The 14948-nt window shown below is 40.8% G+C and overlaps 1 protein-coding gene across 4 annotated transcripts in view; it reads left to right on the plus strand.

Annotated features, from left to right (window-relative positions):
• The window catches only part of ARHGEF12 (Rho guanine nucleotide exchange factor 12), a 201083-nt gene that overhangs the window by 155661 nt on the left and 30474 nt on the right, over window positions 1–14948 (plus strand). For all 4 annotated transcript variants that reach the window (XM_054592457.1, XM_054592459.1, XM_054592458.1 and 1 more), the window contains one exon: window positions 13784–13909. In XM_054592457.1, coding sequence (XP_054448432.1) covers window positions 13784–13909 — 126 coding nt within the window. The remainder of the gene's footprint in view (window positions 1–13783; window positions 13910–14948) is intronic.

A 14948-nucleotide genomic window follows, 5' to 3' on the forward strand; every position in this document is an offset into this window, starting at 1 on the left:
TACCCCTGAGATGTGAATGGTGTTATGCTTGATGTCCTAGAGGTCCCCTTAGACTATCCTCATTTTTAAAAGTTCTTTTTTTCTTTCTGTTGCTCTATTTGGGTGTTTTCCACTATCTTGTCTCCAATTCACTGATTCAGTCCTCTGCTTCATCTAACCTGCTGTTGATTCCTTCTAGTATATTCTTTATTGCAGATATTTTATTCTTGATTTCTGGCTTGTACTTTTCTATCGTTTTGGTGTCATTTTTTATGCTTACTGTCACTTTAGGTTCTCACTGAATGTATCTGTTCTTCCTGAGTTCCTTGAGCATTCTTATAACCATTATATTATACTCTGTATTTGGTACCTTGCTTGCCTCCATTTTAATTGGCTTGTTTTTCTGGGGATTTCTCCTGTTCTTTCATTTTGGGTATGTTTCTTTGTCTCCCCATTTTGGCTGCCTCTCTGTATTTGTTTCTGTATATTAGGTAGATCTGCTATGTCATTATATAGGGAGCAGCCTTGGTAGCATGGCCTTATATAGTAGGGGTCTTAGGGTTTCAGCACAGTCTATCTTGTCAGCTGATCCAGATGGTTCAGAAATGTTTCTTGTGTAGGATGTTTCAGCCTACCTTTTATAGCTAAGTATAGATTGCTGTAGTTGACCAAGGGTAGGGTTGAGCCTTATACTGGCTGACTGTGAGGTTTGACTGTGATAGTGTTCAATCTGCTGTGCATGGGCTTACTCCATGAAGCAGAATTTCCCCTAGCAAGGTCTGGTGTTTGAAGAGATCTCTCTTTGGAACCTCTTGTGGAACGGATTGGGCTGTGTTCTGATTTGGTCTGGAGCTTTCCACCATGTGCACTGCTTCTGGGGGTTTTGGGAGGGAATCCAGTGCAGTTCAATGTCAGATTCTGTCTCTAACCCACCCTAGGTTACCTGTTTTGAGCTACAAAGAGATCCTAGTTTGTATCTGCCTCTGCTGGGCTTGAGTACACATGGAAGGGACAAAATTGCATAACAAGGTCAGCTTCTACTAGCTTCTGTTCCACCAGCGCAGCACAGAAGCATGGCCAGGGCACTCTGAGATCTGCGTCCAACTGCTAGCTGCTTGTTAGGCCCAGTCACGGAAAGAGCCTGTGGCAGTACATGATTTGCTTGAGTTCCCATTGAGTTTCGGGTAGGGCGAGTGCTACTCATTAGGTTGATACAGATTCAGATTTGGCACCAGTGCTGGGTATGAGACCACTCAGCGAAAGTTTCAGTGTATGCCAAGGCCAGCTGCCATTTGTGGACAATTGTGGTAGGCTGGAATCTAAGAGACTTGTCAAGGTGAGGCCAGCAGAGTTAATCAGGGTAAAAGAGATGAAGATTTGGCGATGTGGAGGGAAGGCTCTGCATCAGAATGGTGGTGCTGATTGATGTGAAGGGAGAAAAATGGCCCTCTCCCTATTGCCACACAACTGAACCTTGTCCTGTGCATCTCTGACACAACTTGAGTCTGCCTAGATTTATTCAAGAGCCCTCCAAGAAAGTCTGCATTGTGGATTCAGGCTGGACACATCCATCATACCTCTCTGCTGGGCACAAACTTGGCAGGACTGGGTCACCGGGAGTCAGGAGGAGGAGCTACTGCATTTCTCCAGGTTGATGCTTAATAGAGGGGAGAGTTCAAACCGGGATACATGGCATCTCTGGGCTGCGGGTGAGTGCAACTCAGCACAGGGAACTTGGTGGCTGTTCCTTCCGCCCTCTCCCTGAATCCATGCAACCTGATATCTCCCCATAGAACTCCAGTTTGCTCTGAGCCACCTTCTCTCTGCAAGAGCCCAGAGTGAGTGACCATCAACAGGATTTTGTGCATTTGCCTTTTCAGAGGACTTGTGGCTTTCTAGCAAGCTCTGATCTCTTCCTGGTAGATAGAATCTCTGCTGATTTACACAGCCAGATGTGTGCTTCTGTTTGTGGCTCTGGTGCTCTGGTCTTGAGATCCCTCACTCCTCAGGGGTATTCTTTGTACCTGAGATATCCCTCTGAACTCTCGACCATTGCACATGGGTTCAGGGCCAGCCCTTTTCATATCTCCACCCTTCCTACCAGTCTCGATGCAGCTTCTTGTGTAAATCCTTGGATATGGGTCTTCTGTTCAGCTAATCTTCAGTGGGTTATTCTAGTTCGTTATTCTATAATTTAGTTGTAATTCTGGTTCATTCCTGGGAGGAGGTGAATGTTACTTTTTATCTACTCTTCCACCATCTTGGACCTTCCAGAATAAATGTATGTCTTCCTCCCTCTCTCCCTCCCTCCCTCCCTCGTTCCCTCCCTCCCTCCCTTCCTTCCTTCGAAAGAGAGAAGGAGAGAGAGATTGCTGGAGAGAGAGACGTTGATTGGTTGCCTCTCATACATATACCAACCAGGGACCAAACCCACAACCTAGGCATATGCACTGACTGGGAATCAAACTGGTGACCTGTTGCTTTGTGGGGTGATGCCTAACCATCTGAGCCACAGTTGGTTGGCCAGGGTTCCATTTTTTTTTACTGAATTTATAGGGGTGACGTTGGTTAATCAAATTGTATAGGTTTCAGGTATACTTTATTTTTTATATTTTGTTCTGTGTTTGCCACCCCAAGTCAAGTCTCATTCCATCACCGTTAATCCCTGCTTTACCTACCTCTACCTTTCCACACCCCTCCTTTCCCTCTGGTAATCATCATACTGTGGTCTGTGTATATGAGTTTTTATTGCTTAATCCCTTCACCTTTTTCATCCAGCCCCGCAAACCCCCACCCACTGATAATTGTCAGTCTATTTTCTATGTATAAGTCAGTTTCTATTTTGTTGGTTAGTTTATTTTGTTCATTAGGTTCCACATATGAGTAAAATCATTTGGTACCTGTCTTTCTCTGACTAACTTCATTTAGCATAATATAAGGATGGATCTAAAAAATGCAGAGTTTATTTATAAAAAATTGTGTGTTTTAACATGTTCGAACTTCAGCCACCTTCAAAGTACCTTCCATTTGATGCAGTACACCTACTGAGACGTTTTTCCCACTGCTCAAAACAGTTTTTGAACTCAGTGATTTTGATGTCTTTCAGTTCTTCTGCCATTTTTTGTTTCACCTTTTCCACATCAGCAAAACGCTTACCTTCGAAGAATTTTTTTCACCCAGGAAAACAAACCAAAAAAAAGTCATTCAGTGTGACATTGGGTGAATAGGGAGGCTGGGGCACAGGGGTCGTGCCATTTTTGGTCAAAAACTGCTAAACACTCAGTGCAGTTTAGACAGGTGTGCTCATAAATCACCCGCCATGAAATGGGCAAATGCAGACTCCCAAAACAATGCCAGCTGGTGCACTCATAAACATGGGTTCCTAGAACACTCACCTAGCATAGGGAGCCTGTACTACAAGGTGCCCCAACCTCCAGAAGGTAATTCTGTTGGTTTTTTTCTTTTCTTTTTTTTTTTTGGTCCCCACTCATACTCTGCAGGCCCATCCATGGTGTCACAAAAAGTAAGATTTCCTTATTTTTTACAGCTGAGTGATATTCCATTGTGTAAATGTACCACAGCTTTTTTATCCACTCACCTATTGATGGACGTTAGGGCTGCTTCTGAATCTTGGCTATCTAAATAATGCTGCAGTGAATATAGGGGGTGCATATATTCTTTCAAATAAGTGTTTTGGGTTTCTTTGGATATATTTTTAGAGACAGAACAGCTGGCTCATAAGACAGTTCCATTTTTTAATCTTTGTGTGTGTGTGTGTGTGTGTGTGTGTTTATATCAATTTATGTATCCTGTCAGTCTCTTCAGAAATGTTTCTAATGACAACACACAATGTCGCTGTAGATGCAGTAAAACTGACACCCATACACTATCCTGGCATTCAGTAAGCACAAGAAATATTAGCTGCTGCTGCTGCTATTATTACAAAATCATTATTATAAATATTTTTTAAAATTTGGTTAGTAAGCATTAAAATGTCATACATTTGACCTTGTGATTTCATTTCTAAGGATTATTTCTTTTTTTTTAATTTATTTGTTCAAATACATTTGTCTCTGCCTTCCCCCCACCACTTTCTCTGCTCCCCTCCTGCATCTCCTTCCCTCAATCCTTCCCTTTGGTTTTGTCCATGAGTCCTTGCTATATGTTCCTTGACTTTCTCCTTCCCTTCCTTTTCCCCTGCCCACCTCTCCCTCCTTCCCTCTTGTCTCCATTGGTTTCTTTTTCTTTCAGTGTTGCTGGTCTTATTTTCCTTGCGTCTTTGTATTGTTGGTTAGGTTCCGCTTACAGGTGAAATCATATGGTACTTGTCGTTCGCCCCCTGGCTTCTTTCGCTTAGCGTAATGCTCTCTAGTTCCATCCATGCTGTCATGAAGTTAAGTAGTTCTTTGTTTCTTTCTGCTGCGTAGTATTCCATTTTGTAAATGTACCATACCTTTTTGATCCAATCATCTTCTCTGATGGGCATTTAGGTTGCTTCCAACACTTGGCTATTGGAAATTGTGCTGCCATGGGAACTGGGGTGCATAGTTACTTTTGAATTGGCGTTTTCGGATTCTTAGGGTATAGTCCCAGCAGGGGAATCACTGGATCAAAAGGCACTTCCATTTTCAGCTTTTTGAGGAAATTCTAGACCGCTTTCCACAATGGCTGCACCAGTCTGCATTCCCACCAGCAGTGTACTAGTGTTCCCTTTTCTCCACAGCCTCGCCAGCACCTGTTGTTTGTTGATCTGTTTATGATGGCCATTCTGACTGCTGTGAGGTGGTACCACATTGTGATTTTGATCTGCATTTCTCTAATGGCTAGTGATGCTGAGCATCCTTTCAAATGTCTCTGGGCCCTCTGTATCTCTTCCTTGGAAAAGCGTCTGCCCAGGTCCTTTGCCCATTTTTTGATTGGATCATTTGTCTTCTTGGAGTGGAGTCATGTGAGTTCCTTCTATATTTTGGAGATAAAACCTCTATCTGAAGTATCGTTAGCAAATATATTTTCCCATAGGGTTGTCTCCCTTTGCATTTTGCTGTTTTCTTTAGCCGTGCAGAAACTTCTTACTTTGATGAGGTCCCACTTGTTTATTCTTTCCTTTATGTCCCTTGCTTTAGGAGACACATTGGTGAAAAAATGGCTGCGTGGGATATCTGAGAGTTTCCGGCCAATGTTCTCCTCTAGGACTCTTATGGTGTTGCAACTTGTATTTAAGTCTTTTATCCATCTTGAGTTTATTTTTGTGTATAGTGTCCGCTGATGATCCAATTTCAATATTTTGCATGTAGCCGTCCAGCTCTCCCAACACCATTTGTTGAAGAGGCTATTATTGCTCCACTTTATGCTTCTGCCCCCTTTGTCAAATATTAGTTGCCCATATAGACCTGGGCTTATTTCTGGGCTGTCTATTCTCTTCCACTGGTCTATGGGTCTGTTCTTGTACTGGTACCAGATTGTTTTGAGTAGAGTGGCTTTGAAGTAGAGTTTGATGTCCGCTAGAGTGATCGCTCCTACCCTGTTTTTCTTTCTCAGAATTGCTGCAGCTATTCAGGATCGTTTATGGTTCCATACAAATTTTTGAAATGTCTATTCTGTTCCTGTGAAATATGTCATTGGTATCTTAATAGGGATTGCATTGAATCTACAAATTGCTTTGAGTAGTATGAACATTACTACCCAGCATTGGATAACATTGGATGATATTAATTCTTCCAGTCCATGGGCACGGTATATGCTTCCATTTATTTGTGTCTTCCTTAATTTCTTTCTTCAATGTTGTATAATTTTCTGCGTACAGATCTTTTACCTCCTTGGTTAAATTTATTCCTAGGTAGTTAATTTTTCTTGTTGCTATATCTAATGGTACATTTTTTCTGATTTCTCCTCCTTCTATTTCATTGCTGGTGTCTAAAAATGCCTTTGATTTTTGAATATGGACTTTGTATCCTGCTGTTTTGCCAAATTCACTTATTAGGTTGAGGAGTTTTTTGGTGGAGTCTACAGGGTTTTCTGTGTACACTATCGTGTCATCTGCAAACAATGCTAGTTTTACTTCCTCCTTTCCTTTTTGGTTGCCTTTTATTTCTTTGTCTTGTCTGACCGCTGTGGCAAGGACTTCCAATACAATGTTGAAAAGAAGTGTTGAAAGCGGACATCCTTGTCGTGTTCCCGATCTTAGTGGGAAAGCTTTTAGTTTTTGCCTGTAGAGTATGATGTTGGCTGTAGGTTTTTCATATATGGCCTTTATTACTTTGAGGAATGCCCCGTTTATTCCCATTTTGCTGAGTGTTTTGATCATAAGTGGGTACTGTACCTTATCGAATGCTTTTTCTGGGTCTGTCGAGATGATCATGTGGTTTTTGTCTTTCCTTTTATTTATGTGATGTATTACATATATTGATTTGAGTATATTGAACCATCCCTGCATCCCTAGGATGAATCCCACTTCATCGTGGTGGATAATCGTTTTAATGTATTGCTGGATGCAGTTTGCCAATATTTTGTTGAGGATTTTAGCATCTATGTTCATCAGCGAAATTGGTCTATAGTTCTCTTTCTTTGTAGGGTCTTTATCTGCTTGTGGGACTAGGGTAATGCTGGCCTCATAAAAAGAGTCTGGGAGTCTTCCCTCCTCTTGGATTTTTTGGAATAGTCTGAGAAGGATAGGGGTTAGCTCTTCCTTAAATGTTTTGGAAAATTCTCCTATGAAACTGTTCACCCAGGCCTTTGTGTGCCGGGAGTTTCTTGATTACTGCTTCCATTTCCCTAGCTGTTACCGGTCTGCTCAAGCTTTCTGTTTCTTCCTCCTTCAGTGTTGGGAGATTATACTTTTCTAGAAATTTGTCCCTTTCATCAAGGTTTTCACATTTCTTGGAATGTAATTGTTCATTGTAGTTTCTGACAATCCTTTGTATGTCTGTGGTATCAGTTGTTATTTCTCCCCTTTCATTTCTGATATTATTTATTTACGTCCTCTCCTTTTTTTTCTTGATGAATTTGCTTAAAGGCTTGTTAATATTATTTATCTTTTCAAAGAACCAGCTCCTGGATTGATTGATCCTTTGAATTGTTCTTCTCTATGTCATTCAGTTCTGCTCTAATCTTGACTATTTCCTTCCTTCTACTAGCTCTGGGATTATTTGTTGTTGTTTCTCCAGTTCTTAAAGTTGTAGTGTTAGGTCTTTTATTTGAAATGTTTCTGTCTTTTTTAGTTAAGCCTGTATTGCTATGAACATCCCTCTCAGGACTGCCTGTGCTGTGTCCCATAGGTTTTGGACTGTTGTCTGTCCATTTTTATTTGTTTCCAGAAACTTTTTGATTTCTTCTCTTATCTCATTATTGACCCATTCATTGTTCAGTAGTCTACTGCTCAGTCTCCATGAGTTTGAAAGTTTTTGAGGTTTCTCTTTCAGGTTGATTTCCAGTTTCAATCCCTTGTGGGCCAAGAAAAAGTTTGATATATTTCAATTGTCCTGAATTTGCTGAGGCTTGCTTTGTGTCCTATCTTGAGTCTATCTTTTAAAAAGTTCCATGCACATTTGAAAAGAATGTGTATTTTGCTTCTTTGGGATGTAAGGTTCTGTATATGTCAGTTAAGACTATTTGATTCAGTGCGTCATTCAGCTCCACAATATCCTTGTTGACGTTTTGTTGGAAGATCTGTCCGTTTTTGACCGGGCGGTGTTGAAATCCCCTACTATCAGTGTGTTGCTGTCTATATCTTTCTTGAAGTCGTTCAAGATTTTCCTCATATACTTGGGTGCTCCTATGTTGGGTGCATATAAGTTTACAATGTTTATGTCTTCTTGACAGATCTTCCTTTATGTATTATAAAGTGCCCCCTAGGTCTCTTTTTATGGCCTTTGTTTTGAAATCTATTTTGTCTGATATAAGTATTGCAACCCCTGCTTTCTTCTCTTGCCCATTTGCTTTGAATATTTTTTTCCATCCCTTTACTTTCAATCTGTGTAGGTCTTTTGTCTGAGGTGGGTCTTTTTTAAGCAGTGTATGTGTGGGTCATGTTTTCTTATCCATTCAGCTATCCTGTGTCTTTTGATTGGGCCATTTAGTCCATTTACATTGAAGTTACTGATAGAAACTTATTCATTTTTTTCTCTTTGTACCTGTGTTTTTCTCTTTCTCACTCTTTTTCTTCATCTTCTTAAACCAATCCCTTTAGCATATCTTATAGTGCTGGTTTGGTAGAGATGTATTCTTTTAGCCTTCTTTTGTCTGGGAAACTCCTCATTTCACCTTGTATTTTAATTGAGAGCCTTGCTGGGTACAGTAGCCTTGGTTGTAGGCCCTTGCTTTTCATGACTTGGAATATTCCCTTCTGGCTTGTAGTGTTTCTGTTGAGAAGTCAGCTCCCAGGCGTATCGGGGCCCCCTTGTATGTCACTTTCTCCTCCTCCCTTGCTGCCTTGAGGATTCTCTCTTTGTCTTTGATATTTGCCATTTAAATTATGATGTGTGTCTTGGAGTAGGCCTCCTTGGGTCCCTCTTGAGTGGGGCCCTCTGTGCCTCCTGGATCCATGAGACCTTTTTGTCTTCTCAAATTGGGGAAATTTTCCATCATTACTTTTCACAGAGGTTCTCTATCCCCTGCTCTTCCTCTTCTCCTGGTATCCCTATTATGTGGATATTATTGCGTTTCAGGTTGTCCTGCATTTCCCTAAATGCCTCTTCATTCTTTTTGAGTCTTTTTTCCATTTCTTGTTCTTTCTGGGAGCTTTTTTCTACCTTATCCTCCATCTCACTGATTTGATCCTCGGCTTCATATAGCCTGCTTTTGATTCTTCTACTGTGTTCTTCAGTTCAGAAATGGTGTTCTTCATATTCTCTTGTGTCTTCTTGATAGTTTCTATGTCCTTTTCCAGGTTGCTATAGTTTCTTGTAAGATCCTGCTAGGTTCTCTGCAATTTCTCATAGTTATCTTTGAGCTGGCTGAGCTCACTGAGCTTCCTTAGAGCCATTGTTTTGAGTTCAATATATGATCGTTCCCTTGCCTCTTTTTCATTTAGTTCTCTCTGTGGAGGTTCCCTTTTTCCACTCATTCGGGGGCATTTCTTTTTCTTCCCATTTTTGTGAGAGTCTATTAAGTGATTGATTGATTGATTGGTTTTTGCTTCTGCTTCAATTGATCTGTCTAGATTTCCTGACTTTGTGGATTAAACTTCTATGGTAGTAGACAGGTTTATTTATTTATTTATTCATTCATTCCTTTTTTCTTTACTTTTCTTCCTGGGCCCGCGTCTGATGATGTCAGTTGTTGACCCTATATGACTCTGAGTCGTTCGTTTGAACTTTCCAGGAGTCTATTGTCTGTTCCTGACTCCTGCTTTGGGCAGCTCTGTGACCCCTTCGGCCAGGGACCACAGAGCGTGGATTGCTCTGCACTTTCACCCCGCCTCCTTGAGCGCACTCCCTGGCCTGGCAGGATTCCCCTCCCGCGTGGGCAAGCACACAGTTACTCTAGCCCAGGGGCGCTTATTCGCCCGACCTCGCACACTCCTCTGGTGCCCGAATGGCGGCGCTCCCGCACTGGTCAGTTTAGGGTCTTCTATTGTATGCTTTTTCCTCTTTTGGCTCTTTGGGGGCGTGGCCTGCCCGCACGAAATGGAGACTATGGAAATGGAAGTCAGCTCCGCGACTGTCCAGTTATTCCTGTCTCCAGTCTCTCCTGTAGGGTCTCTGGGCAGCTCTGTGACCCCTTCCACGGGGATCCACTATTTCTACAGACAGCTCTGCCCTCGGAGGCCCGCAGGGGCACCTGTTTACGCTTGCCCTTGCTGATCTGTGGTCTCCCTCGCAGGCCCCGTGTGCGCCATCCTGCGGGAGCCCTTGCCAGCCCGCGCGGTCGTGGGTCCACACACGTGCTCACCAACTCTCACCGGCCACTTGGCACGTGCCCGCCTGCACTGTGTCGTTTTGGGCTATCGTGTGCTTTTCAGCTTTTGGCTCTTTGGGGGCGTGGCCTGCCCATGCACAATGGAGACTACGGGAAGGAGAAGGAGTTGGGATTCCCCTGTTCCTCCTCCCATTCTTTCCACAACGCCTCCGTTTCCAGTCTCTCCTCAGGGGTCTCTGGGCAGTTCTTGACTCCTCAGCCAAGGATCCACTATATCTGCGCCCGCGTTGTATTCTCAGGCCATGTGGCTCCCGCGCGCCTGCTTCTGCCTCTTCGGGGGCGCGCTCTGCCTGTGCAAAATGGAGACTAGGGAAAGGAGAAGGAGTCGGGACTCCCCGGTTCCTCCTCCCATTCTTTCCCCAACGCCTCCGTCTCTGGTCTCTCCTCAAGGCTCTCTATGCAGCTGTGTGACCCCTTTGGCCAGGGATCCTCTATTTCTTCCAGCTTCTCTGTACTTGGCAGCTCGCATGCGCACAAGCTGTGTGCGGGGCACACAAAAGGCAGGTTTATTTATTCACTTAAGCCTGAGTGAGATGGTAGCTCCAGAGTGGGAGGTGAGTTATCACCGGGGCTCCACCGGCCACTGTCTCAGTTCTCTTCACAAAGTTTTCCTCACCAATCTTTTCCCAGGTACCAGCCCACTCTGCTGCTGCCTCTACCCAGAGATCAAGGAGGGCGGCTGCCACTGCAAATTTTTGCATTGGCCCTTTATGTATCTCTTTGAGTCCCCAGCCGCCTGTCTCTGGCAGAGAGCGCCCCTCAGCTTTTCGGGGTCGCGTTTTGTCTGTGTGTTTTCCTGATTTTAGCTGCTGTATTCTAGGGGTCCCTGTTTATGGTTCAGACCCTGTTCTTCTCAGGGGAATCCAACTGGCCGTTGCAATGTCCCTCTGGTGCTGGTGCCCGTGGGCGCCCAGCCCACCCTCTCGAGCCTCCACCGCACTTCTTACCCATTGGGATGTGCGATAGTTGAATCCACCATCTGTCCGCAGCTCCAAGCCTCCTCTGCCTCTATCGTTCCATTGTTTTCCAGGTGATTTCTCCACTAGTTAGTCACAATTCCAGTTTGGTCTTGGAAGGAGGTTAGCGTGACTCCCATTCACTCCTTTGCCATCTTGGAATTTTCTGCATTTTTAAATTTTGAAGTAACTCCATGCTGCTTTTCACAGTGGCTGCGCCAATCTATATTCCCACCAACAGTGCACGAGGGGTTCCGTTTCACCACATCCTTGCCAGCACTTGTTTGTTGGTTTATTGATCATAGCCATTTTCACTGTAGTACATTTTGATAGTACAAGGTGCTATCTCATTGTGGTTTTAATTTGCATTATTCTGATGATTAGTGACATTGAACATCCTGTCATTTGTCTATTGACCTCTGTATGTGTCCTCTTTGGAGAAGTGTCTATTCAGATACTTCGCCTATTTTTTCATTGGAATGTTTGTTTTCCTGATGTTGAGTTTTGTAAGTTCTTTTTAAATTTTGGATATTAACCCCTCACCAGACATATCAGTGAATGTGTTATATTCAGTAGTTTGTCTTTATTTTGTTGGTTTCCTTTGCTCTGCAAAACCTTTTTAATTTGATATAGTCCCATTTATTTATTTTTTCTTTTGTTTCCCTTGACCAAGGCCATAGTATCAGAGAAAAAAATTGGCTATGAGAAATGTCTGCGATTTTACTGCCTATGTTTTCCTCTAGGGTTTTTATGGTTTTGAGTTTAACATTTAAGTCTTTAATTCATTTTGGGTCTATTCTTATGTATAGTGTAAGAAGGTGGTCAAGTTTTCTTAGTTTGGTTTTTTTCCCCATAATCCATCCCATTTTCCCCACTCCGTTTTTTGAGTAGATTATTTTTACCTCATTGAATATTTTGCCTACTTTGTCTAATATTAATTGAGTATAAAGGCACAAGTTTATTTCTGGGCTCTCTATTATGCTCCATTTATCTATGCCAATATCATGCTGTTTTGATTACTTTGGCCTTGTAGAACAGTTTGATATCAGATATGATAATTCCTCCAACTTTGTTCTTCCTTTTCTGGATTGCTGTGGCTATTTTGGCTCTTTTGTGTTTCCATATAAAATTCTAAAATATTTGTTTCAGTTCTGTGAAATATGCCCTTGGTAGCTTAATAAAAATTGCATTGAATATGTAAATTGCTTTGGGTAAATTTACAATTCTTCCTATCCATGAACACAACATATATATTTCCAATTATTTGTATACTTCTTTAATTTCTTCCTTCATTGCCTTATAATTTTTTGAGTACAGGTCTTTTACATCATTGGTTAAATTATTTCTAAGTACTTTTATTGAGGCAATTGTAAATGGAATTGTTTCCTAATTTTCCCTTTCTAATAGCTCATTATTGGTGTGTAAAAATGAAACTTAGTTCTGGATATTTATTTTGCATTCTGCTACAGAGAACCCTAAAGATTCAACAAAAAACACGACTAGAACTGACAGAAGTGTATTCTTGGCCAATGTGATAGACCTATGGAAAATTTGGAATGGACTAACCAATTAGATTAGTAGCCATTAGTTATAGATAGTTAATTTAGAACCGTGCAGAAATAGTAAATGCAAAAATCATAAATGTACCTTTAAACTTACTTTATTATTTCAAATAGTTTTGGAGAATTTTTTTTTTGCCTTTGTCCATTAAAATTACCTTTCAGATACTCAAGCTACTTGTAAAACTACTTAACAACTGCTTGAGGTTGATGGCATTTATTTTCTTTTGTAAACCCAGCTACTGTGTTAGTACTTGTGTGGCAGAATTAACATTCCAAAGTGCTGTCAGTCTTATTTTTAATATATTGAGTGTCACATTTATAACAGAACAAGGATACAGTGTTGGAACAACCTGTTGAAATGTCACTTTGATATGTGTCCTACTTGAAAAAACACTTTGACTTTATCTACAAATCTACTACAAAATGATTTTTAATAAAATATTTTCATGTACAAACTCTTGAAATTACGGCTTTAAAGGGAAGATTATATGAAAAATTTATTTGTAAATAATAAAAGCAATTATTGGAAATATAAAGATGGTTAAAAATAATTTATTCAATCTATACTTATAAGAGTACCTATTATGAATGAAGCACTTACTAGGTGTTTTGTCAGAAACTTTAAAATCATGACATGTAAAAACATAAATTTATAAATTAAAATTATCAGTAAAAAGTATTATTTTTAGCGAAAGAGATTCATAGGCTCATGGATCTTCCCCAAGAGAGATTGACAGCATGGATAGCTAGCCTTGGCTCAGGTGAGGCAGTGATAATTTAATTTTATTGCGAGCCTGAAACGTTTTGACCTGACCTGGGTTTTATACTAAGCAATAATAAGAGAGTCATTTTTGTGAAGGTGCCAGATTCTAAGAACATGAAATTTTAATCTGTTTTTTTTTGGTTTTACAGTATATTTTTTAATTGTATTTATTTTAATCAAATTTATTGGGGTGATATTGCTTAATAAAATTACATAGGTTTCAAGAGTACAATTCCATGATACATCATCTATATATTTCATTACTTGTCCACTACCCAAAGTCTCTTCGAAGTGTTTTATGTCTCATAAGTCCCCAAGGGTCAACCTTTCTATCTAATATAGAAGTGGTGTAGACTAAAAAGGTAATTAGAGTGGGAAGCTACAAAGAAGAAAACATTAAAATATAATTAGAAAATGTCTGGATGTGTCAGAGTCAGGTGTTTTTAATAGAGAAACATTGATATTCCACATGTATATGTAGTTCTGTTCTTGTGTTTTGAGAAAACTTATTGAAATACTGAAAAGATTGGGGATGTCTCTCATTTTGTCTGGCCTTTTATCAGCTACATGTCCCATTCTCTATTGTGTTCTTTGCTTTCTTGGCACAGTTCAGTGGACCAGGGGAAGAGAAATTGAAACATGCTGCTGCTACCTTTTGCAGTAATCAACCTTTTGCCCTGGAAATGATCAAATCTCGTCAGAAAAAGGATTCTAGATTCCATACTTTTGTTCAAGTGAGTGTGTCCTGTAGGAAAAATAAATGATGGAATTTTTTAAACCAATTATAGAATAAACTGGGGGAATTCTGACTAAGACTAAGTCTTTTACAAGGATTATATCTATGGTAATGTTTCTTAAATCTGTAAATGCTCTCTGAAATTACTGGAATGGTAAAAAATAAAGAGTCTATATCAGGATTAAAATACTTGACATAGAAGTTCACAATACTAGGGGGATATTGTCCAGAAGAGGCCATGTACACTATTAAAATAGTATCATCAAAGCATAAGAATGGGTTTATATCCAGCCCAGAGAGGAATATAATAGCAATCATACTTATTGAGGTATATATTGGTATACCGTAAGGGTCAGTAAGCTACAACCTGTGGGTCATATCCAGCCCCTTGCCTGTTTTTGGAAAGCAATATAGTAGTGTTTTATTGCTGTATAATAAATTACCACAAGCATAGCAACTTAAAACAATGCAAATTTATTATGTCAATGTTTTTGTGGTTGAGGAGTACAGGTATAGTTTAGCTAAGTTCTTTCATGCTTTCACCAGGCTGAAATCAAGCTGTCAGCTGGAGCTGTAGTTCTCATCTGCGACTTGGGGTCCTCTTCTAAGCCCACTTGCTAGCAGAATTCATTTCTTTATAAACGTATAACAGATCCTTGCCCTCTTAGTAGTTGGCTACAAACTGCTCTTGGTTCCTAGAGAATGCCCATATTTGTTTGCCATATGACCCCTATAGGCAGTTTACAAGATGGATGTTTGCTTTCTTTCAGGCCAGTAGGAAAGCATCTCTCTCTGACAGAGCTTTCCTTCAAAGACTCCTCTAATTAAGTCAGGCTCACCTAGGACAATCTTCAAGAGCAAGCTGGTAGTAACCTAATCAAAGAAGCAATATGTCATATTCCAGGTCTGTCCGCACACAAGAGGAAGGAATTACATAGAGTGTATATACCAGAGAGGGAATTTTGGGAGCTATTTTAGGACCTTTTAATACACATAGCCACGTTCATTGATTTACATATTATCTGAGGTGCTTTTGT

The sequence above is a fragment of the Pteronotus mesoamericanus genome, unplaced genomic scaffold (genome assembly GCF_021234165.1).
Source record: "Pteronotus mesoamericanus isolate MK-2021 breed Mesoamerican mustached bat unplaced genomic scaffold, CSHL_Meso_final scaffold_36, whole genome shotgun sequence".
Taxonomy (NCBI): Eukaryota; Metazoa; Chordata; class Mammalia; order Chiroptera; family Mormoopidae; genus Pteronotus; species Pteronotus mesoamericanus.